The sequence below is a fragment of the Taeniopygia guttata genome, chromosome 28, assembly GCF_048771995.1.
Source record: "Taeniopygia guttata chromosome 28, bTaeGut7.mat, whole genome shotgun sequence".
Lineage (NCBI taxonomy): Eukaryota > Metazoa > Chordata > Aves > Passeriformes > Estrildidae > Taeniopygia > Taeniopygia guttata.
In genome coordinates this window covers 2964014-2987674 of record NC_133053.1, presented here as the reverse complement: position 1 = coordinate 2987674, position 23661 = coordinate 2964014, and the positions used below count along the sequence as shown (strand labels likewise).

Genomic DNA, 23661 nt, shown 5'->3' with positions numbered 1-23661 from the left:
AAGGTACCATGCTGCTGCTGAAGGTACCACACTGCTGCTGATGAAGGTACCACACTGCTGCTGCTGAAGGTACCACACTGCTGCTGAAGGTACCACACTGCTGCTGAAGGTACCACACTGCTGCTGAAGGTACCACACTGCTGCTGCTGAAGGTACCACGCTGCTGCTGAAGGTACCACGCTGCTGCTGAAGGTACCACACTGCTGCTGAAGGTACCACGCTGCTGCTGAAGGTACCACGCTGCTGCTGAAGGTACCACACTGCTGCTGCTGAAGGTACCACACTGCTGCTGATGAAGGTACCACACTGCTGATGATGAAGGTACCACACTGCTGCTGCTGAAGGTACCACACTGCTGCTGCTGAAGGTACCACACTGCTGCTGCTGAAGGTACCACACTGCTGCTGCTGAAGGTACCACACTGCTGATGATGAAGGTACCACACTGCTGATGATGAAGGTACCACACTGCTGATGATGAAGGTACCACACTGCTGATGATGAAGGTACCACACTGCTGCTGAAGGTACCACACTGCTGCTGATGAAGGTACCACGCTGCTGCTGAAGGTACCACACTGCTGCTGAAGGTATCACACTGCTGATGAAGGTACCACGCTGCTGATGATGAAGGTACCACACTGCTGCTGAAGGTACCACGCTGCTGCTGCTGAAGGTACCACACTGCTGCTGATGAAGGTACCACACTGCTGCTGAAGGTGCCATGGCAACGAGCTGGGGCTTGAGGCTGAATCTGTGGCCAAGGGACAGCACACAAGCACTGCACACAGCTCCTACAAAGCCAGTGAATTCACGATATCTGGCCAACAGCAGGCAGGATCAGGGAGAGAGGGAAGGCAGCTCCTGGCTGAGGATGGGACGCAGCAAATCTCGGGAAGCAGAGAGATCTTCCTTGTCCCTGGGCAGTTCTAAAGGCTTGGGTACCTGTCATGCCCCATCCCTGCAGCCCAGTGCTCCAGACAAGCACATGAACTCCTCTGCCCCTCTCCTCCTGGCACTGCAGGCTCCCAGCAGAGAGCAGGGAGAAGCTGACAGTGTCTGGCCCAGCATCACAAGTCCCACTCTGAACTAATGCAGGCAGCAACTTTTCCGTAGTGAATGTCTTCTGCAGGGTGCAGGAACACTGAGCATCCAGATATTCCCACACAGCCCCTGCAAGGCTTGGCCAAAACTGCCCCTTTGGCAGAAAAATTAGCATCTCTCAGACCAAGAGATGAATTCTGGCGTTCTAACATCATGTTCTTAATTCAGGGTGCTTCACTTGAGAAATGTCAGTCCCTGCTGAGTACAAAAGAGGTTCCCTTCAAGGATAATGCAGAGCAGTGCCTCAGTGATGCACGCAGCTACTCCTTGATAAATTCCTAACCCATACACTTCTGCCCTGCCCCAAATCTTTATTTCACCTCCTGCCAGTGTGGGGCTATTGCTATAGGGATATTGCTCTTTCCATATCTGCGAAGTTGTTCAGCCACTTCTCTGACAAGTGGAGCATGACGACAGAAACATTTCAGAAGAGCAACCTGTCTCAGCCAAACACAGGGTGCTGTCTTGATGCTGCTCCTGCCTCAGGAAAAAATCCAGTTTGTCGTGGATCCTGTGGAAGCTGCTTGTTCTTGGGCTCTGCACAGAGCCTGGAGGGAGGTGCTTAGACTCCAAACATTTCTGTTCTTGCCCATGGGAAGCAGAGTTGATGTTCTGACATTTCCAACCATTAGGGAATGTGGCACTTTTCATAAACTTTGAGATTTCAGAGTCCAGCACCTTGGCCAAAAGCTTGTTTCTAAATCAGCACCCTGGTTTTTAACCTGCTGAGCTGCTCCAGCTTGATTTGATAGAGGCATCAGAGATGTCACATCCCAGCCCTTCATATCAGGTGGGTGTGTATAGAAGAGCCCCCAGCAGTGCCCCACAGCAAAAGAGAGATGCAGAGATGGCCTCAGCCCTGATTAGATGCCAGAGACTCCAGAGCTGCACTCAGACACATAAACTTTTTTTTTTTTTTTAATCAGTGTAGAGGGGGAAGGGCTCACCACCTAATGGTTGAATCCACAGGCTATGTGAGGTCCCAGTGAGAAGCCAGCCCACCCAACATCACCCACTGCAGGCATCTCTAAAGGACCTCTCATCCATTCTTAACATCATTGTCAACAGTGAAACACCCTGAAGATTCTGGTCCCTTTTGATTGTCTATAGCACAGATAAAGACTTTAAATTCAACCCTAAACCAAGGGGTTGAAGTAAAATGCCCAGACCTCAGTAAAACTTAGGTGTACAAGTAAATAACCAAAAGTTACAGATTCTGATTTAAATACTTTTCTTTTTAAAGGAGTATCACACAACCATAAATACACACATTCACATAAAATATATCAAACATATCTCATGTTCTTGACCGTGCAATAACTGACAGTCACTACAAACTGTTTGGAAATGTAAAATAAAAGCCTTCAAAATCGAAATAAAGCATGCAGGACGTGCTGTCCCACAGCAAAACAACAGCACACAAACCCTCCTCTGGCCTTTACTAAACTGCTTTCAGGGGCAGCACCAACAGCACAGGGCATGGAGAGGCAGAGGTAGGAATGGAGAGAAAAGGAGAAGAAATAGATCAGTAAGGCAAGGAAAAGAAGCAAAATGAATTAATGGATTTGGAAAGGGCTGAAGTTGCAAACCTTCTCCACCTGGAGGAGGCATTTGAGCTGCTGAGAGCTCCCCATTAAATTACCAGAATCTCTTGTTCCCAACCTTCCAGCTCTGAACTTCTCAGTATATGCTGCTCTGACCAAGCTGTCCCCTGCAGGCTGGCAGCACCTCCATCTCAGGATCCTTTCCCTTCAGACATTATTTCCCCACCATGTGATCTTTTCTGCAACAGCATTTTGGCCTTGACAATGTGCTGGGGGCTGCTGCAGGACTGAGCGTGGCAGGGCTGAGACAGCTCAGCAGTGATGGGGGAGGCAGTGGAGGGAGCTGCAGACAGGAGAATCAGCTGCAGACCAGTGAGCTGAACACATTAAAAAGCCAGTGCTGCTGCAGGGATCTGGCTCTTACTGGGCTGATCAGGTGTAGGATTGAAGGAACCTCTTCCCAAAGGCTTCAGGAGCCCCAGTGCCACACGGGTCTGCTTCAGCAACATCCTGGGGCAGACACTGCCAGGCTGATGGCACCCTCAAATAGCTGGGAAAGAGTGGAGGGGGCAGCCACATCATCACCCTTGGGACCTGGTGTGCTGTCAGCTGCCAGCTGTGTCCAGCTGTGTTCCTACACTGCCCTCCCACCCGCCAGATCTCTGCCACACACAGACTCCTCCTCACACAGAGGAAAGCAGAGTCAGGACCCTGTGTCTCATTTCCTGGTCCCCCTCACAAGCATAGGGCCACCAAAGGAGGAACAAGGAGAGATGACAACTACCTCCACGGCTCTCACTGTCCGCGGGCTTCACCTGGATCGGGCGCGCCATCTGCAAGGGAAGAGAAATGCAGAGGTTATTGCTTGGCCCAGTGCCCAGCCCACGCTGCTGAAGGCACTGTCAACAGGGCAGCAGGAGAGAGAGACAGAAGGGAAACCAAGACGCTGTGATGGCAAGCAGTACCCTTGAAGAAGGGATCGTTTTTTCCAAAAGGAACCTGGCGCTTTTCCCTGCTCAGCTGCTCGCCCCAGCTCTCCTGGAAATGCCCACCATGCACAAACCTCTGCCTCCTCAGCTGCTGCAAGCAGCACAGGGAGGACTCTGAGGAAGCAGCTCATCACCATGTGACTGGAGCCTGAGCAGTGGTCAGGGTGGCCTGAGGTGAGGCTGTGCCTGGAAGCTCTTCCTGTGTCTGCCCTGACTCAGTGCAGGCACAGCCACGTCACCTAATGGAGCCACTCACTGTCCTTGCAGCAGGGAAGAGACACTGCCTCTGAACGTGGCTAGAAGCAGCACAGCAAGCAGGCCTGTCGTGTTCCCCTTCCCCAGCCCTCACACAGACAGCTCTGGGCACCACAGTAGCTCCTGAGAAGGGCAGTGCTGCTCTCCAGCAACATCTCTCATCTCTGGCCCTCAGGGGCAATGCTCAGGTTGAAAGTGTCAAAACTCCTCTCCCCTGGGTGTGGAGAAGAGGTTTTTCCTTCTCTTGCAGCCATTAGTGTCATCAGCAATAATCCAACCACAAACAAGTCTGAAGGGCAGCTTAGCTCACATGGGATGGGGACTCTCCAGGTAAGACAGAAGTAGCTGCATTAAGGAACACACAGCTTTCACTGCCTGGTTTGAAAAGCAGGACAAAACTCATCTGCTGGCAAGTCTCTGTGTCCTGTGCTGCCCAGAGAGGCAGCTGACAAGCTGTAGCCTCCTTTCCCAGCTACCAAGATCCAACTGCACCAGAATATCCTCCAAGGAATGGTGCACAGGGCAAATTTCCACATTCACAGCACATCTCGCTCCATGTCTCTCAGCATCAGTCACGGAGGCTGACAGTGACCTGAATCAGTGACATTCATAATAAAAAACCATCAGAATATTGCAGGGAATGCCTGCACACGAGCTGCAGGTCCAGGCATCGTCTGCCCCCTCTCTTAGGAAACCCCTGAGGAAAAACAGCAACAAAACAGAAAATGAAATCAAGCCATAAAAGTCACCATCTGAAATGTGCTTAGAAGCCAGCATGGAATACGTGGAGGGCTGTCAGTCTCCAAGTAGTGGCTGAGCCAGACTGGCAGAGCAGAGCCCACATCGCCAAGAGCTGGAGGAAATCCGTGAGGTGGCTTTGCAGTTCACAGGACAGAGACGCCAACCAGGAGGTGACAGGCTGGCATGGCATGGCACACAGCCTGGCAGCTGGGGGCTCTGAAGCTGGCTTCCTCTGGCTGATGGACCTCAGGTAGGACAGCAAAGGCTGGGAGCAGGCCCACGCCATTCCTGCCTCAAGGACTGATCATGGTATTGGCCCAGGGATGGGCTGGCAGCTCCCCAAAGGCAGGCCAAGCTGCTGCCATGCTGCACTTTGACAGACAACAACCTCAAGACCTGCTGAATCATTTAGGGAAGAGGGAGAGGCTGCAGGTCCTTCTCCCACTCTTGATCAGCTGCAGGGATTTGCAGAGCTCCTGATGTCCTGCTGCTGCTGCCATGTGGCCCCAGCACTCACAGCACTGGAACTCGCCAGGAGCTGCCGAGGGCCCAGCCCCTCCTTCCTGAGCTGAGGGGGATGTGGGGCAGGGATTCGGGAGTCTGAGGTCAGAGATTGTTCCACAAAGCCTCCAATTTCCTTGCTGAGAGGCTGCTGTCACTGCTCACGGTCCCTGGCACCCTGCCTGTGTGAGCTGAGGCTGGCAGAGCTGCGGGAGCTGAGTGGGAGAGGGCAGGCAGCCCAGATGTGTGCTCAGAAGAGAGGGCTCCGTGCAGAGCCAGGAGAGGCAGCTGGCCACGTCACATCCAGGACGTGGATTCCCCCAGCACCAAGGAATAGTTTTCTTCTACCCAGGATGCCAAACCAGGGCTAAACTAACTGAACTGATGGGGAGGGAGGGAGGGAGATGAGGCACAGACTGGGATCTCAGCTTCTGTGAGGAAGCCAAAGCCCCAAAGCCATTTGGGGGTAGGAGTGGATGCTGTGGAAATGCAGTGCACACACATCCAGCACCTCCCTCCCAGGGATGCAGGGGCTGAGGGCGATGGGGGGAGGCGAGGGGGAGGTTAAGTACCTGAGGCCATCTCCCTGTCCCCTCCCCCAACAGGGCTGTCACTCCAGCTCCCAGCACCTAGGATAAAGGAGGTGTTGTCATGGAAACGGTTATTCACCACATGGAACCTGACATTTGCAGTTGCCATGGAAACCAGCTCTTGGGGGCATTCCCTCTGCTTTGCACAAAAGAGACATTTTGATATGATCTCTGGGGAAGGGGCCCCCTCTGCCCATCTGTCCATCCTTATCCTTTCCCCCATGCCAGGGACGTGACCCCAGGGCTGGTGACCCCACCCAACCTGCCACCCTGGGCAAGGGCATCCCACAGGGCCGTGACGTGCCCACAGCTGGGCCACAGCACGATGCCCTGGCAGTACAGCAATGTGGGTTAGTACTGCTGCAAACCCAGAGGCAGCTCCTGGCTGGGGCTACAGCAGGAAACAGGGCTGCCCTGCATCCCCAGCTATGGCCACAGCTCCTCTCCTGCCCACCTGAAACAGCACCTGGGGTGGGCACAGGAAGACTTTCCCCCTGCCCATGTCAGACCAAGCCCTGGGTCAAGGGCTGCCCATTTCCAGCTCCAGTGACTTTGAGAGACACACACCAACCTGAGGTCAGGTCTCTGAAGATATGGGTAAAGAGAAGAAAACAAGATACAAGAAATTTGTCCAGATGCTGAGGCTTGGAGAAGAGCAGCAGGATTGTCTGGCAGCTTCTTCCTGAAGCAGGAGGTCTCCCAGCTGAGGCAGAGGGAGCCATGGTCCTCCTTGCACAGAAGAGGCTTCCATGAAGAAGGACACCACCACATGAATCCTTCTAAGTTTCATGTTGCCACCAAAGACAAACAAATTATCAGAGGTCTCTCAAGCAGAGGGAGTCCACAGCAGCTTTAACTCAACCACCTTAAGGCCTTAAGAACTGTCCCTGGGGGATCCTAAACTCTGCATACAGGTCTCAGACAAAAAGCTGTCCCCTACAGGAACACACAGGAGGGATGGTCAAGTTTTACCTCTCCCATTTGAGGGAGAAAGAGAGGAACAGGGCAGCAGGGAGGACTCACTTCCGGCTTACACAGCAAACTGGAAGTAAAATTCTCCTGGCCTCCAGCTATCACCTGAGGCTGCACAGTAATCAGAGAGCACACCTGGATGAGAAAACTGTATTTCTATACCCAGCTGGGCCCAGAATCCAGCAGTCAGGATGTGCCTGCCTTAAATTCCCAGAGTGGAGAAGATGCACATGCCCAGACATGGGTGCATTTTACCACACAGGAACACAGAGGTGAGCACACGTGTAGAATGGAGAATTCCAGCAAATGATTCATGAGCCTGCACCTGCCTCACAAGCTGAGCTTCATCTTCCCTGTTAAATTATTCAGCTGAGCATTATTAGTCTTCATTTCTTAAGAATATCACATTAACATTTAGCACATGCTGTCAGGACACCATGGGCCAAATGTCCCTCACCCTCACACTTCAGGGTCCTCCTTACCTGCTGCTGATGACACTAAGGGCTGTCAGCCCCACGACCCACTGCACTCAGGAAATCCTCTGGAGCAGCAGTGGGCACCAGATGGGCAGCAAAGCTCCTACTGCCCTGCTCCAGCTTCTCACTCATATTTCCCTCCTGGCTGGACACACAACCTCCCCAACACAGCTGGCCCTACCCTGCTCTCAGCCCTCACAGACATTTCTCTGCCTGCACCACTGTCCCTCTCATGAGCCTGCAGCCTTTGTTGGCTTTCTGGGGGGGTTCCTGGTGGGAAGCTGACCTCAGGAATGTCACACAAAGCACAGCAGCCACGTCCTGTGCAGCCCTCTGAGAACAGTGAGGAGACACCCACAGGGAAGGACACTGCAGCCCAGAGGAGCCCAGGGACTTCCAGGGAAGAGGCAAGGCTAAGGGGCCTTGCTGAAAGTGTCTGGATTACATCCACCCCAATCCCAGGATCTGGGCAGCACAGAGAAGCAGGGAACCCCCCTCTGCTTGGGCTTCCCCTCCGCTTTTGAGGAAATGCTCCCCACCTTTGTAGCACTCTGGAGATGAAGGATCTAAGGAAACATCCTGGCACTCCTGAAGTCACAGGAAGCTTTGCTATTGGTTTCACCAAGGCCAAAATGCACCACTTCTCTCACCACACCCCAAATAAAGACTTCTGGAGGTGAACTGGCTCCCCTTGTCTAATCAGTGCCCAGCATGAGCTGTCAGTCAGCTCAGCAATCCGGTAGCCCTGTTCTTCAAGGAGAAGATTCCCAGATCCCCCTTCTTCAGCTTTCTGCAAAAGCTGGATGGAAGGAAAAAGCCCCCTGGGACAGCAGGGCAAGCCTCTCTATTAATTACAAGTAAGTGATGTAAAATAGCCCCTTAGGTGCAATGCAGGGGAACCTCACAGTGTTAAGAGGGTCAGAAGCAGAGTGTACAAAGCACACAATGCAGGCTGGCTCCTCTGGGATGTCAGCAACCAAAAGGCATCCAAGGCCATTGGCAGAATTAGGTCCTAGGCTCTCCACTTTACAAATTGTGGGCTTGTCCTCCTCTGGCCAGTTAAAAATGCCCTGCCTGAATGATCATAATCACTTCTAACTGGGCAGAGCACATAAATCTAAATGCTAATTTGTTCATTTGGATTCCGTTTCTGATTGGGAATGCAAGCAGGGATGGATTGGTGCCAGCCTCAACGCTCAAGTATCCTGCTTGTATCTTCCCTCTGACATCTCAGTGTGCCTTAGTCTTGTCCAGGAGAACCATCCTTCCCTGAGAAAGAGGGGTTGTCTCATACAGAAACACGAGCAACACTAGTACCAAGTTCTGGCACAGCTCTACAGGCTGCTTATGAATTCACCTCATTCAATCCTGCTATGGAGGAGACAAGGATAATTATGAGCAGTGCGTTCCAGGTGGAGGAACTGAGGCATGTGGTGATGAAGATCATGCAGAAAGTCTGTGGCAGAAGCAGGATGTGAATCCCAGAGTACAAACCACACAGCTTCTGCCTGCATGGCTCAGCTACATCTTTATGCACAAGCAAGGAAGATTGCTGAAGGATTAATGAAACTGAAAACCCAAAAACTCCTCTAGAAAGTTCATCAAGATGACAAGAGATCGTTCTGGCCTCCAGAAAGCCATGGGGCACAGCTGGGTGCTCAGACCCACAGTCCTGTGTCAGCTGCAGCATCTTTCTTCAGAGTCTTGCTTCAGAGACTTGCCCAAGATTGTCACATTTATCACTCCCACTGAAGTAGAAAATGCTCAGCAGGCCCAAGGAATGCTTTGGGCTTAAGGCCTGCAAAAAGCAGGAGTAAGATGCTGTGAGATGGCTCTTACCCTGAGAAAGTGCAAGAAAGCCACACGGAAAAGCTGGGAGCACACACTCAGGTGGCTTTGATCTTTCCACTGGAAAGGACACCCAGCACCCTGTGCCTTTCCCTGTGCCCACCAGTGCACCACTGGTCCAGTGAGCACCTTCAGGGGCTTCTCTGTGCACAGGCTGCAGCCTCCAAGCACCCCAAAAAAGCAGGCAAGGGAAGAGCCTGGGGCAGCAGTGTCAGAGCTGATGGACACAGCAGCTCTGCAGAGCCTGCACAAGCCTCTCCTGACTGTGCTGGCAGGTTCACAGGCTGCTGCAGCCATGCCCTTCTCCTGCCCCATGGAAGGTAATGACAGTGGCCAGGAAAAGACATCAGTGCTGATGTAACAGAGGGGAGCAGGCACAGGGACCCTCTGCTGCACACAGAGTGGCTGTGCCAGTTCCCTTGGCAACCACTAACACTGACAATCGAGCAGAGCAAAACCTCTGGTGATACTGACACACCCACAGGAAAATCCACCCAAAACGGGCCCAAGCACCACCAAATAAATCCCCTGAGCCTATTCTGGGCTGATAGGAGATAAGCTGTTTCCCTTTAGGGGTGCTGGCAGACTAGAAAAGAGGCCCCAGGTGACAGCAGGATGCCCCTGGAGACAGTCTAATCTCATTTGGAGAAGCCCCTCAGTGATGTGGTGTAGTCAGCCCTGCTTTGAGTGGGGTTTGAGCAGAGACCCCAGGGGTCTCTTCTACCATAAATTATCCTATGATCCCATCTCTATCCATGTTCACAAACACTTGTGTGCAGGCATACATCCCAAACGACCCCACAGAGGTGGGAATGTGGAGGGAGGTGCCTTTGCAAAGAGGAAGCTCTGTGTGATGCAGGTGAGTTCACAAGCACAGGTAAGTGAGATCACCAGGGAAGACCCAGCTCTGGGAGGTAAAAGTCAAAGCTCTGTGCTGCAAGGAGATGCCAGGGCCTGGCTGTGCAAAGGGCAGCAATTTCTCTGGAGAAAGGAAGACCCCTTGTGCACAGGACAGAGCCTGCATGTGTTCACTTGGTCAGCATGTGGGAACGGGTGCTGGTCTTTAATTTCACTGTTCTTCCAACTCCAGAGGGAACAGGAGGCAATGTCTGCCTTGGCAGCTTGATCTTCACTGTAGGCACCTCACTGGGCAGCTGCTTTGCCTCACTGAGACTTCTCAGCCCCTCAAGTCAAATCCTCAACAGCATAAGTATTTTTTTCTCTGCACTGAACAGGCACTTCTGTTGCTTCTTGCCCAGGAGCTGCTTTAGCCCAGCACCTTCATGTCCTGGTGCCATTTCCATGAGATAGCCTTGGCATGCTCTCTGTATTTCTAACTGATAATGCTGTATGGCTCTCAGCAACTTGCTGCTATTGTCTATCAAACCTGCAGGATGGACATGGGAGAAACTTCTCCACCCTGCCCTGTTCAAGGGTTCAAGCTGCAAAGATTAACAAGCTTTAAACCTCGGCCAAACATTCAGACCATCTGAAACTTTCAGAAATACTGGTCCAGGCTGGCTTCACACCAGCACTGCACAAACAAGAGGGAAGAATGAGATGCATTCCCTCCCCACCAGAGTCCCTCCAGTCACCTGTGCTCCCTGCTGCCACCACGGGCTGTGGATGCTGACAGATGGCCCAGGTGAGCCCTTGCTCCTGGCAGCACAGGACACAGCCTACCCACAGGGATGCCCTCTGCTCCAGCTCTGCTGGGTCTCTGCACGACGCTGGTGCCCAACCACCTGAATTAGTGCTGCAGCTTCTCAACCCCTGGTGCATTCCCAGAGTCTCTGTCTGCTCCCATGCTGCTGCTCTCTGTAATTTTCCATCCCTGTGTCCCTGCATCCATGAGTTCTCCCTGTGATGTAGCCACATTTCAGTACCCTCATCACTGCTCTTAAACTGCCCGTATTCCCAGCTTGGATCAATACCAATTTCTGCCACTTACTTGCCTACCTTTCAGCAGGCCTTTCTTTGTTCTGCATAGAAATAAAACTGTAACTGTACCTTGCCAAAAGAATTACTTTTTTTAAACCTCCCCCCCTCCACTTCCTCCCTCTATTCTTCTTCCTCTTCTTCTTCAGGAGCAATTTTATATAATTTGCAACTGTCTGGCTGCAAATGAAAAGAGACATAAAGCGTTTCTGCGAAATATTGAAAAGCTGGATGCTTTTCCCTCAAATTTCACTTAGCAAGAGGCTTTAACTTGCTGTGTGATCACTGTGTGTCATTAATAACCTCTCCAATTCCTTTCAGAACTCAGCAAAGTGAAGGCACAATCACGAATCAAAGGCATGGGTTATTGAGATATAATATCGTTTCACTGAGGCAGGGAGGAGTGTGCCAGGGAGTGGGGAGAAGGTGAAACACTGCACTGCTGGGCTGGCTGGCAGCTGAAGAGGACACCAAATTTAGGAAATAGCCTTAAAGGCCTGATTTCAACAATTCCTCATCTCTCAGGGCAGCACAGGTGTGTGTTAGATAATACAATATGCAGCTGTACAGGTGAGACTGGTTGAGCCACCATCAGATGTGTGGATGTGGCATTTAAGGACATGGTTTAGTGCACTTGGCAGTGTTGGGTTAATGGTTGGATTCAATGATCTCAGACGTCCTTCCCAACCTGATGATTCTATGACAGTCCTGTTGCTTTACACCCTGATCACACTGGCCCATATAAAAGAATGTAAAAGCCAAAATTCTGTCTACTTCAAAAAAAAAAATATGCTGAGCCTTAATGTTAAAAATAAGCTTTTTAGTTTAAATTCCATTCAGCTACCATATATCCAACAGCACTCAATTCAGAAACAAAAGAGAATTTTGACCTCATATAAAGAGAACTTGCCCCAAATGCCACAAGAATAAATACAGACAACAGTGATTCCTACTGACTTATGTGGAAAACCTAAAATATAAATATAACTATATAGAAAAGCCTACGTAAGCTACACTGCACTCATGGCCCTGCAGGTGGGCTGACATTGCTGGCATCAGACCTGAAGAACCTCAGCAACACCTCTGTGGGCCCAGACCTGCCCAGTGACAGCCTGGAAGAGAAGCCAGAAGTCCTGCTCTAGATGCCTGTTCACAGCCTAAGGCTATCTCAGAAACCATATCAAAGCATTTCCATAACTCTGTCCTCACCACATCCTCAGTCTAGAGCTAGAAAGTCATTTGTCTCTATTCAGGTTCATGAACTGTTGAGTTCAACCACAGCTCTCTGCACTGAGACCAACAAAGGAAGGTACTTTGGTTCTTGGGGCATCTGCAATTGCTTGGTGGCACAACAGCAAGTGTAGGATCAGCACAAGATCCTTCCTCTGCCAGCTTGATCCCTTGCTGTCTCTAAACCTGCTGAGGCTTGGTCATGCATTCAGGTGACAGTTTGTGTCACCCCACACTTCATAACCCTTCATCTTTCTTCTCCTGCTGTGTGCAGTACAGAGAAAGGATATGGGTAAAATGCACAAGAAATCAGTTGTTTATCAGACTGTGGCCCACTGACTGAAACCTCAGTACATTGTGTGCCCTGGGGGCCCTGGCTGAACTCCTGGGGATAGGCTTTGCCCCAGAGATCACCAGAAGATGATCCAGATGTGAATATACAGAGATATATACAGCTATTTTACATATCAGTATATATATATATATAAAATACAGAAATTTTACATCCTTGCTCCTAAAACAGGGAAGCAACTGCGTGGCTCTCTTGTCTGTGATTCATTTCCAAAGTGCTTCCCACAAGGACAGGTTATGATGCTACACAGACACCAGCAAACCACGGCTGAAAGCTCACCCAGCCCATGTCCATGCCAAGCAACCACGTCTGCATGACCAAAGAGAGAATTGTGCCTTCTTGGTCACTGAGGGACTGAACAAAAGAGAAACTAAATGTGATGAAGTGGTATATTGGCAGCCTGAAAATAGCTCCAAATGCAGCACAGCTCATCTTCATCCTAATCCTGAAACATAATTACACCACACTGCTCATTAACTGTCTCCAGACAAGTATGTTCAAAAGTACTCACCTACCACGGATTTCTTACTGTTCCCAGGCAGTGTCTTACACCTCCCTTAACATAAAAAGCCTTTAGATCACCACATCATAGATAAATTGCTGCTTTAAACACTGCTCCATGCAGCTCTCTACAACCCCGAGAGCACAGACAGTAGAGAACATAGTGAAACATGCAACAAATCCCTGATGTAGAACTGTAGCAAAAACGAGATTGCCTTGAATCCACCAAGCCTCCCATGAATAATTTTTCAGAGACACGTCTGACTTCCCCACTGCATTAACAGCACTGTACCATGACTCTTCTCAACTGCTCCTGCATCCTTTGACTTGTTCTTACCCACACTGTCAGCTCTGCCCTGGGCCAACACATGAGGTTACACTGCTTTAGTTCAAAAATCTGACCATTCCCATCACACAAAAATAACTCGGGCAGATTTGTGCTTGTTATCTGTACTCTCCCCCCTGGCTGTCCTGAGATAAGGACCTTGTTAAGTGATAATTAAGTCACATGCATTTTCCAGCACTCAGATGCCAGCACAGGCCCATGCCAAAAAAGCACAGGTAAACAAATACAGAAAAGGATGTGTGTGTGTGTAGGTCTTGAGGACAGCTGGGAGAGGTGAGGGGAGCTCTTTGGACCTGTATGGGTTAAAGAAAAAATATTATGGTTAAGAATTCCTAACCACCCTCCAGAGACCCCTGGTTTACATTAATTATTCTGTTGCCTTGAGCACTCAGGGCCTCCTGTGAGCTTCTATCTATAAGTACCCAACTCCTCCTCCTACTCACCTCCAAATGAATCCCTTCAATGAGCTTGATCAACCCCCTCAGTACTGCAAGGGAACTGCCCAGTCGAAGCTCTTAAATCATACCAAAATGGGAAGGGCAACAATCCAGAATTCCTTTCAGCTCTCCAGCAGGTCCCAGGGAGGCAGAGGACTGCCAGGCAAGGAGGGACCTGTTCCACAGTGCCCAGCCTCCTTCAAATGCCACTGAACTCTGCTCCCAAGACCAGCTGTGCAGTGAGGAACACACCAGCAGTCCTTCTCTCACCTAACTAACCCATTTCTCTTCCAAACAATGGCATGTGGCAAGTGTATTTTTTCGTTTTTGAGCGGCTGATCCAATTCAGCCACTGCATCAGAGCTCCATCCAGGCACCCTGCAGGGCAATAGCAGAGTAGAATTGGATGCACCAGGATGTTCTACACACCTGGAAAAAGGCTCTGGTATCTTATCCCATGTGAGTTTTCCAGCAATTCCCACTGTGCACCCACACACTTCACCCCAAAGCCCATAGCTCCCTAGTGACAAGGGCAGAAAGCTGAAAGTGTCCTGTCACACCACAGAGAGCAAAGAGCAGCACAGAAACAAGTCTGGCCAGAGAAAAAAAGCAGCAGTTCTGAAGAGCAGTGCTGTGCTTCCACTCCCATATCCCTGTCCTAAGCCCTGGAACACTCTTCTCTTCCAGGAGCTGGAAAATTGATCTAAGCCACTTCTCACCCTCACTCCCTCCCCTGAAAATTCCCCACCATCCTGCCCACATCAGCTCCAGACAATTCACTGGGACTTACCCCTGGCAAAGTCTTCTGTTCATGCAGTGCTGTCTGGGCTTTGATGGCAGAGTCTCTGGCACAGTATGTGAGGAATGCACAACCTGCAGCAGATACAGCGAGTGTCAAGTTAGACAGGCACTTGCAGATGAACATCAACACAAATGTTACATAATTTGGATGTGTCTAAAGCTCCAGGGAATAAAAAAAAGACAAAGAAACAATGTGAAAGGACTTGCAGGCCACATCTGAAGACTATTAAAAGCTAGAAAAGGGACCCAGTGAATCAATGGGGCTTGACACAGGTGTTGAACAAGGTGAGACACAATGGGAGAGAGAGAGAGAAAGCTGGTCTTGTCTGTGGCAGAAACAGTCCCAAACACAAGGATCAGAAGAGAGGCAAGGACCAGCATGACTACTGATTAAAAGAAGAAAAGAAGCAGGGAAAGAAGAGAAGTATGTGGGATTTTAGGCTTTTACAAAAGCTCCGTGATCCAGATTCACAAATCAGGGAGCTATGGCAGGAGAGGCCTGGCCTTGCGTGCTGTGTGATGCACAAACACACACCAACGTACACGTGCACCACAAGGACAACACAGAGCCCAGCACAGCATCTTGCATTCTGCAAGGGCCAGCTTAAGAAGCCAGCTAAAAAGCACAGAGAAAAGGCCAGATCCTGACATTCTTAGTCAAGATATGACTCAACATCTCAGACGAAAGCTGGAGCCAAGGGAGGAGGGGGAGGAGTTGTAGCCCCTCCAGGAAGAAGAAGGATCATCTTTGGGTGCTCTGATGCTAAGAATAAGCAAAGGAAAAATCTGGCTGGTTATCAAGAAACATTTCCTAGCAGAAAGAGATTTAGACTGTGGAATGATCTCCCCAGGGAAGTGCCTGGAGCTCCGTCACTCGAGTTGTTTCAGATGAGGGTAGGCAAAGCACTGGAGAATAGACTCAGAACGCATCTGACCCCCTCACTCATCCCCCTCCCATCCACAGTGGCATTTCACATCCCAGCCAAAGACAGGACGAGTCCCTCTGGCTTGCTGATGAATATCCCTGTCTACACTGCTGTGCTGGGGCTGCAGATGCATTGTTTTGGCCAGAGAGGCCCATTTTTCTGCCTCCACATTCTTGTGCCTGCCTTGAGGTACTCCAAAGCTGCTTCAGCTCTCCATGAGCTGCACCCAAAGGTGGGTGCAGGAACTGTTGGACCTCTCTCCTCCACCCCAGTGGGACTCCATGGTACACAACACCCTGAGGCCAGCTCCTCAGGACAATCCCAACCACAGCGACATCATTATCCTGTTCTTCCATCCCTACTCCAAGAAGTTACTGCAGGTAAGCACATCACATCTGTCCTCACACCTCTTCCTAGGGGAAAAAACCTTCCATAAACACCAAAGGTATCTCTAAGAGGTCATTAAAGCATTAGGTATCTCTAAGAGGTCATTAAAACTCCTTATTGCCCAGGTTTTGAACCAAGAATGCTCCGTCAAACATGGGACCAACAGGTAATTTAACAAGTGCAGTCAGGCCAGGAAGAATGCAGGTCATCCACTGCTCCTGGCAAAGGCAGTTGGCTCTGCTGTGGTGGGAAGTTCCTCAGCTTTCACTTTTCCCTATGGACTGTTCTGACATCAAGCCTCAAAAGCAGCTCTATAACCAGAGAGACCAGACTCTATAACCTCTATAATCTATTTCTAACAGATTTGAAGGCCTGGTCACCAAAGCCTCAAACACGGATACCCAATTCCACCTGCTGCTCCAGTCTTCTACTTTGCAAGTCATACAAGACTCAGAATTCTAAGATAATTTGGGCCAGGTTTAGCTCACAAAACTCTGAAGTCAGCACTTGGGAATAAGCAATTTATTCCCTTAAAAGCTTCAATGCATTGGTACTATGCCCACGTGCAGTGAAGGCACTATCCCTGCCTCAGGAGTATCAAACTAAGAAAACTTAGGATACAGCAGAGTTATGTCTACATGAAGCATGCAAACCCCATCCTTGGATCCCATATTCCAATGCTCAGCAATGGCAAAACAGAGGCAAAGCACACTCAAAAACCCCAGTCCATGAGAGGACAAGCTAAAAATGAGAACTGGACAAAGACACACCATTTAGGGGGGATAAAGGAGACGCTCCTCACACAAGGAGGTACTGTTATCATGCCAGATCAGGGGTTTGTAAAGGCCAGCAACACCTAGGTCCACCAGCACCAATGTGAAAAAGTGTCATTAATCCCCTCCCTAGAGGCCTCTGGTCCTTCTCTTCCCTACAGCAAAGGCACATTGCTCATCTTTTAGCAGCTCAGGTACCAAGAGGCAGCAGCTTCCAGAGACAGAAACACCCTGTAACTGTGGAGCCTGAAGATGCCTCTCTCCAACTCCAACCCAAGGGCAATCCCCGCTGCTGCTCTGCCCTATAAGGATGTGGGTATTTGCTCAGCAGAAGCCACTTGTGCTCCTTCTCTTCACTCAAGCATGAAGCAGCACTCAGGCAGCCTCTAAGGTTGTGTCTGGACTGAGGTTGCAGGCACAGGACAGCGTGGTCCACTGCTCTTCATGTCTCTAAGCTCTGAGGCTTGAGGACATTCCTCTCATTTTTACTTCTCCAATAGTAGGAACCTGGGAAGCCATACTGGCTCTGGAAAGGAGGGAACTAAAGATGTCAGCTATGTCTTTTGGAAAATATGATTACTGCCTTTCACAACCAGGTGTTTTGGAGGTTGAGTAGTCAATTCCATTCTCTTTACAAAGTCCTGGTCAGAAATACAAAAAAAGGTTTGGCAGAAACACTGTGCTCTAAGCCTAAATGTGTAAACAAATATTTGGGGAAAATAAACTTCCTTCCTCAAGAGCTGTTGTCTCTTGCACTCTGAGAAGCTGCTCCTGGGATGCTGTGACAGGATTCTGCTCACCATGTCTTTCATGGGTTCTTTCAGCTCCTAAAACTTTGGGCTTGACAGAGCCACCCAAGGTTCTGCTCAAGAGTGAAGAGATGTCCAGAGAGGTGCAGAGAGGCCTGTCACTCTCACTAGGTTTTCTCACTTCCACATTTCCTGGTTTAGTTAACAGCAAGCTCAGACAGACAGGCTCAGGCCCCTTTGGGCGCTTCTCACACCAAGTCAGCTGTGCCTGCTGAGACACAGGACGTGGTGTTAGAAAGTGCTCAGGGTGCTGAGAAGTGTCAGCCTGGAAGGTCCCAGGCACCCGGGCAGTGCCAATGACCCATTCCCAGCACAGGGATGCAGGACAGCACCCAGAGCACTGTCTGTCTGCAAAGCCAGGCCACCATCATTCTGCCAAAGATCCCTCTGTGTCCCATCAGCCTTGGTGGTTCCACCCTACTTCCATGGGCTCCAAGAGGGTTTCCAGCTCCCAGAAAGCAGAACCCAGCCTAGTTTCACTTGCAAGAGACTGCATAAAAAAAATATATATATTCAGTGCCTGATCCTCCCTACAAACTACACATTGACTCTGGAATTTACAGTCCCTTCAGATCCTAAATATTACTTCACACATCAGCAGTCTAAAGCCTTGAGCAAGAAAAGGCTGCTGGTTTGCAGGAGGGAGGGATCTCTAGATTCTGCTTAGCATCAGAAATCACATTAAATACTTCAGCAGGGGAAGCATGGAGTCAGTGGGGAGCTAATCTACAAGCCTGCAGAAGCTGAGTCAAAACTGGGCTGCCAGGGAGGCAAGTTGGGCTGAGATTGTTGTTGTATCCTTGCCCTCTGGAAAAGCCACCTATCTGTCCACAAGCCTGTGAGAGGGCTGCTCCTGCCCCTGCTGAATATTCCCCTGCAATTCAGTTTGGCATCTCACACTCCTTAATCGCTCCACTTTCCCTACCATGAGCACTCCCAGCAAACCCATCCAGTAGACACTTGTGAAGGAACTGCCTTCTGCCTAATCCTGGAATACAAGGCCAAAAATTTCCACTTGATTCTCCCCACTCAGCCTCCCCTGACCCATTCCAAAAGCCTGTTCAAACACCTCCCCGCTCTTCCCATGAAAATATTAGCTTTGAGACAAACACTGCCATTAACATGCAAATGTATCTGTGATTAACATAAATAGAAAAACTGCCTCATGAATAATATTAGGCTGGAATAGTATCAGCTACCAGTAGCCAGGTTGCTGAGACATGACTGGTCAGGTACTAACAAAACCACTTCCTAGCAGAGTTCACATTTCTAAATCTCTAAGATTCTCCCAAATTCATTCATTCTCAGCACCCATACAGGACCAGCTCTTGGACTCTGCAGCCCAACTAGCATCCTCCAGCCCTTGGCAGGCCTTTTCCACCCTTTCTTCTTCCCTGGAGGCAGAGGTGGCTGCTCAGCTCCATGTCAAGCTGCAAGGGAACACAAGAGGACACGCTGGGCTTCACCAGCAGTGCTGGCTTCTCACACAGCCGCTTCCTCCCCTTTGGGGAGAGAAGTGGAAAAAAGCAGATGGAAGCTGCATGTGAGCTGTCAATTGGATCTCACTGCAGATCAGGAACATGGGGAGACAAAACTGAGTCTGCTGTCAGAACTGCCCCAGAAAGGTGGCTTCTGTTCAGTGCAGGAACAAGCTTGCAGCCAAAGTGTCCCCTGCTGAGGGGCTGTGACATGCTCCAGGCCAATGCAGCTCCTGGGTCAGGCCTGGCACCTTCCAGGCCTGCAGATGCCAGCAGCAGCTCCTCACCAGGGTGGCCTTCCTGCATGGAGCACAGGCACTGCAGCCAAACCTGGTAAATGAGAGTGATCAGGCACCAGGGTGGGCTGCGTTGTGGATCTCATTCCCTTGCTGCACGCTAAACCCCCACACACTTCCTTGTGAAGGGATGACTTCTCTGGAGAGGCTGTTCCCAAAACAGGCTGAGGATCGACATGCAAACTCATGCCACCAGGAAAGGAATCCCAGCCTCTCACTTTGTACAAAACAGGACGGGGATGGGCATAGGGAAGTGAAGAGGTGTAGAAACAACCTCACAACAACCACCAGAGAATCTCACATCTCAACAGCCTCTTCTGGACAGAACAACCCCTGACCAACAACACCAACCTCCGCTAAAAAAAAAAACGTTAGAACCAAAAGGATGTATTTATTTTGCTGCAGAAATCCTGCTTTTAACAGCAAGTTAATATCACACACATCTGGCTAATACCACTGCTGCCCCCTCTAATTTCCATACCTAAGCAGAGCCCTAGAATCTGTCTCCTGCCTGGAAGCTGACCTCAGACCACACAGTCTATATTTAAGACGTCAACCGGAATGAAACGTGCAATTGTCTCTTGCCTTGGGCCCATTCTCCTCCTTGCTGGGTTTGAACCCTTGCAACGCACCATCCCCTGGCAGCAGGTTTGGATGCAGTTCCTTGCACACAGAGACACACAAGCACATGGCATCCTCATTTTTCACTTGCAACCAGACACACTTCTTCAGCTAAATTCATGCCAGCCCAGCCCCCACAGGCTTCAATGAGAAAGTGCTTTCCTTTTGTGCTGGAGAGTTAGATTTGGCCTTTTGTTTGAAAATACACTTGTTTTTTTCTTGTCCTCTTCCCTCTCTGTTCAGTCTAGAATGGTTCACGTTGCCAAGGCACTTGATTTTTCCTACCCTTCCTCCTAAATCCGAGGCATCAGGACTGAGCGTTGCACACTCCCTCCGGCATGCACCAACACATGGCCCCAGCAGAGATCATTTTAGGGCACAGCAGCCCAGGCTGAGCACCGACAGCTTTCAGGGTACTCACAGTCGGGTCCCCACAGGCTGCTCTACCTGCGCCAGGGAGCGATGCTGCCATCACCCCCTCGGATCCCACAGCAAACAACTCCGCGAGTTCCCTTCCTGGCTGGAGCCGTGCTGGTCACAAGATCCCAAACACCTGCTGGGGTGGGGTAGAGCCTCTCCACTGAAGGCGACAGCTCTTCAGTATAAAAACACAACAACAAGCGAGGCTCAAGGAGCCTCCTCAAACTTTTCAGCACCCATTAAAGGTCCTCCAGCGAAGGAAGACCCCCTCATCTCCCCGTGTGCCATCACGAAGGGCCCTCACCTACCCCAAACGCCACTGACAGCAGCACGTCCGCGGCCAACATTCTTTGTTGTACGGATTTTGAAACCGCAGCGCCGAAGCCGTGCCCGGGGTCGGTGCGAGCCCCCTTGGGGGATGCCCGGGAGCCCAGCGAGGGTCCCGCTGCGGCCCCGGCCCGGCGCACGCCGCCACCGCCGCCTTTGTCCCCGCACCCCACGCGGGGCGACAGGCCCGGGGCCGGCGGAGGGGCGCGGGCCGCGGCCGAGGGGCTCGGCGGGGCTCCGCCGCGGGGATGGGGACCCCGCCCGCGGGCGCTGGGGATGCGGACGCGTTCCCGGGCAGCGGGTCGGGGGCCGCCAGCCCCCGCTGAGGGCGGCGGGGAGTGCGGGAGAACCGCACATCGCGGTGGGTCACGCGTGGAGCGACCCGGGGCCCGCCGCCCCTTTGTGCGCGCCGCGCCGGGCTCACCCTTGTGCATGCCGGTGTAGCGGTCCTTGAGCACGGTGAGCTCGTAGATCTTGCCGAACTGCTCGAAGAGCGGCTTGAGGTCCTTCTCCTCCAGGTTGCGCGGGATCTGCCCCACGAAGAGCTTGATGGCATCCAGGTCCTTCATGCTGTCGGGCTGCGCCGGGGGCTCCGCGCCGCCGCTGCTGCTCATGGGGGAGGCTCGGCGCGGCGGCGGCGGCGGCGGCGGGGGCTGCGGCGCTGGCGGGAGCGGCGGCGGCTGCCTCCTCGCCTCGCCCTCGGTGAGTCTGGCCATGCCCCGCGCCCGGCGCGGCTGCGGGCGGGCGGGCGGGCGGGCGGGCGGGGGAGGCAGCGCGGCGGGAACGGCCCCGCCGCCAGCGCCGCCGCCGCGGCGCCACAAAGAGCCGCGCCACAGCGCCCCCTGCCGGGCCCCGCGCCGCCGCGGCCCCTCAGGAGCTGGGGGCGGCGGGGAAGGCACCGGAGACCCCCGGGAGCGGCCCGTGAGGGCCACTCGGGACCGGCCGGCGGGGCCAAGAGGGTGGGCAAGGCGGCAAGGCGGCAGCGACTGCCGCGATCCCCATCCCCGCGGGCGAGGGAAGAGCTGTGCTTGTAGGGGCCAAGAGCGCGGAGGGCCCTGGGAGCCAGGGAGAGTTCTGAGCACCCACGAAGGCAGAGGCGCTCCACATCCGTGTCAGAAATTAGCATTCGGCCCATTTTCTTAGTACCTCAGCACAAGGGTCTGGAGGCGAAGAGATTGTTTCATTTCAAACTGGAAATTTTGTAACGCAGCCGTGACCCAGCAGCGAGCACAGGGGCTGAAGGGGGCTAAACTGGAAGGGGAACCCATACACGGCCCCAGGTCTGCAAGGCCGAGCGCACGTCTCTGTCTGCCCCTGCCTTTCTGGGGAAAATCCCCTTTCCTCCGAGCAGCTCAGCTGCCTCCTCACTGGGCTTGGTGGAGGTATCCCAGCCCGGTCCTGTGTCAGACCGTGCCAGATGGTCAGGGGCTGGCTGTGTATCCGTGTCGAAGCAGCCATTATTGCTGAGGGGATCAGCTCTCCCTCCCCGTGCGCGGCTCTGCATTGCTCTCCCACTGCTTTCTCCAGCTCTGCCAGATGCTCTGAGGCATTGAGGGCATGTCAGCGCTCCAAGCAGCACGGCCCGGGGGGCTGTGTCACCTCCGTGCCCCACCTCTGTCACGCCGGGGTGACTCTGGGGCACAGCCCCGCCGAAGCTCCAGCAGGAGCAGCCGTGCTGCAGGGATGCAGCCCAGCCCTGCTCCGCCGCCCACAGCCACACGCCGCCCGCATCTCCTACAGAGCATTCCCTCTGCAGCGTGCACGGCTTTTGTCGTCACACCACACATTTCAGCCTGTCATGCTGCCCCAGTGTCCCTGAAGATGAATACACTCCTCCAGCTGGGAGGAGGGAGGGCGTGTTGGCTGGGTTGTTTGCGGAGAGAGCTGTGGCAGAGTCAGGTGCTCAGCTCCACTGAGCATGCCAGGCCTGTGCCTGAGAAAAGGACCGCGGTGCAGACACAGCCTGGCCTTGCTTCCCCTTGCCCGGTCTCTGCTGAGAGCTGTCTGCCATCCCCCTTTTCTCCTGCCCTGGATCCTGCGGAGGGAGGGCAGCAGAGAGTGGAGAGGTGACCCTACTACACAGCACAACATAACCAGGGCAGCCACAGCTCTGTGCTCCCACTGCAGCCCAATTCAGCATTCTCCGCCTGGTCCCCATCCTTCCTCCTACCCTCTCCCCACAGTGCCCCACAGTGCCAGAGCCTCAAACCCTACCCAGATCTCTCAGGTGTGATTTTACCCAGGCCCCTGCAGCAGGAGATATGTGCAGCAGGAAAAGGGAGGTTAGGAAAAAGGAGGGGTGTGTTACCAGGGGAAGAGGGATCCCAATACTGGTGGTGTATGAGCACCCACCTGGCTCCCAGATTGAAGTCATGGCAAGAATGAGAGAGGCAGAGCCAGAGGGATTGGGGATTCCTCTTCACTCCTGTGGACAGCAGAGCTACAGCTCTGTACCCTGCTCTCTGCAGCACTGGCTGCTGTGCCCAGCTGTGTGTGGAGCTGCCAGGGCACTCACTGAGGGCCAGCAAGAGTCTGGAATTTGCATCCAGGCTTTTCATGGAAATGGACTCACAAAGGCCTGCAGCTTTCTGCAGCCTGGTCTGAACCCAGGGATGCTGCAAAGTGTCTCAAGGCTGGAGAGCTGTCTTGTGTTTGATGGTGTTACCACTCCTAAAATGCACCCTAAAATCCCCCAGGATCTCCCCACACTGGTCAAACTTTCTGTTGACATATCTTGCAGAGGCTGCCAGGGTTCTGCCATCTATTTGGAAGCCACAGATGCATCAGCTGGGAAGCCTATGGCAAGTCAAGCTGTTCTCATTTTTAACAGCTGCAAGCAGATAAGGCAATGTTTAAAACAAGAAAGCTTTATGGCAATAGCAGCAATCCTCACCTTGGACGAATCACACCTAGGCAAGCAAAGTTTTCAGGCACCTTTGCATGCCTATCTTGCTTTTTCACATCAGCTGTTGCAGCAAAAGCTGCTCTAGGCTTTTGTTAC

At 52.1% G+C, this 23661-nt stretch overlaps 1 protein-coding gene across 3 annotated transcripts in view; it reads right to left on the bottom strand.

The window, feature by feature from the left end:
- CELF5 (CUGBP Elav-like family member 5) overlaps positions 1-21411 on the bottom strand; it is a 37754-nt gene extending 16343 nt beyond the window's left edge. For 2 of the 3 annotated variants that reach the window (XM_030256604.4, XM_030256606.4), the window contains exons 1-3: positions 21085-21411; positions 14613-14695; positions 3428-3479 (exon numbers count right to left, since the gene is read on the bottom strand). In XM_030256604.4, coding sequence (XP_030112464.1) covers positions 3428-3479; positions 14613-14695; positions 21085-21376 — 427 coding nt within the window. In that variant the 5' untranslated portion in view covers positions 21377-21411. The remainder of the gene's footprint in view (positions 1-3427; positions 3480-14612; positions 14696-21084) is intronic. The other variant, XM_030256605.4, reaches the window with a different exon arrangement.
- Positions 21412-23661: the final 2250 nt, after the last annotated feature.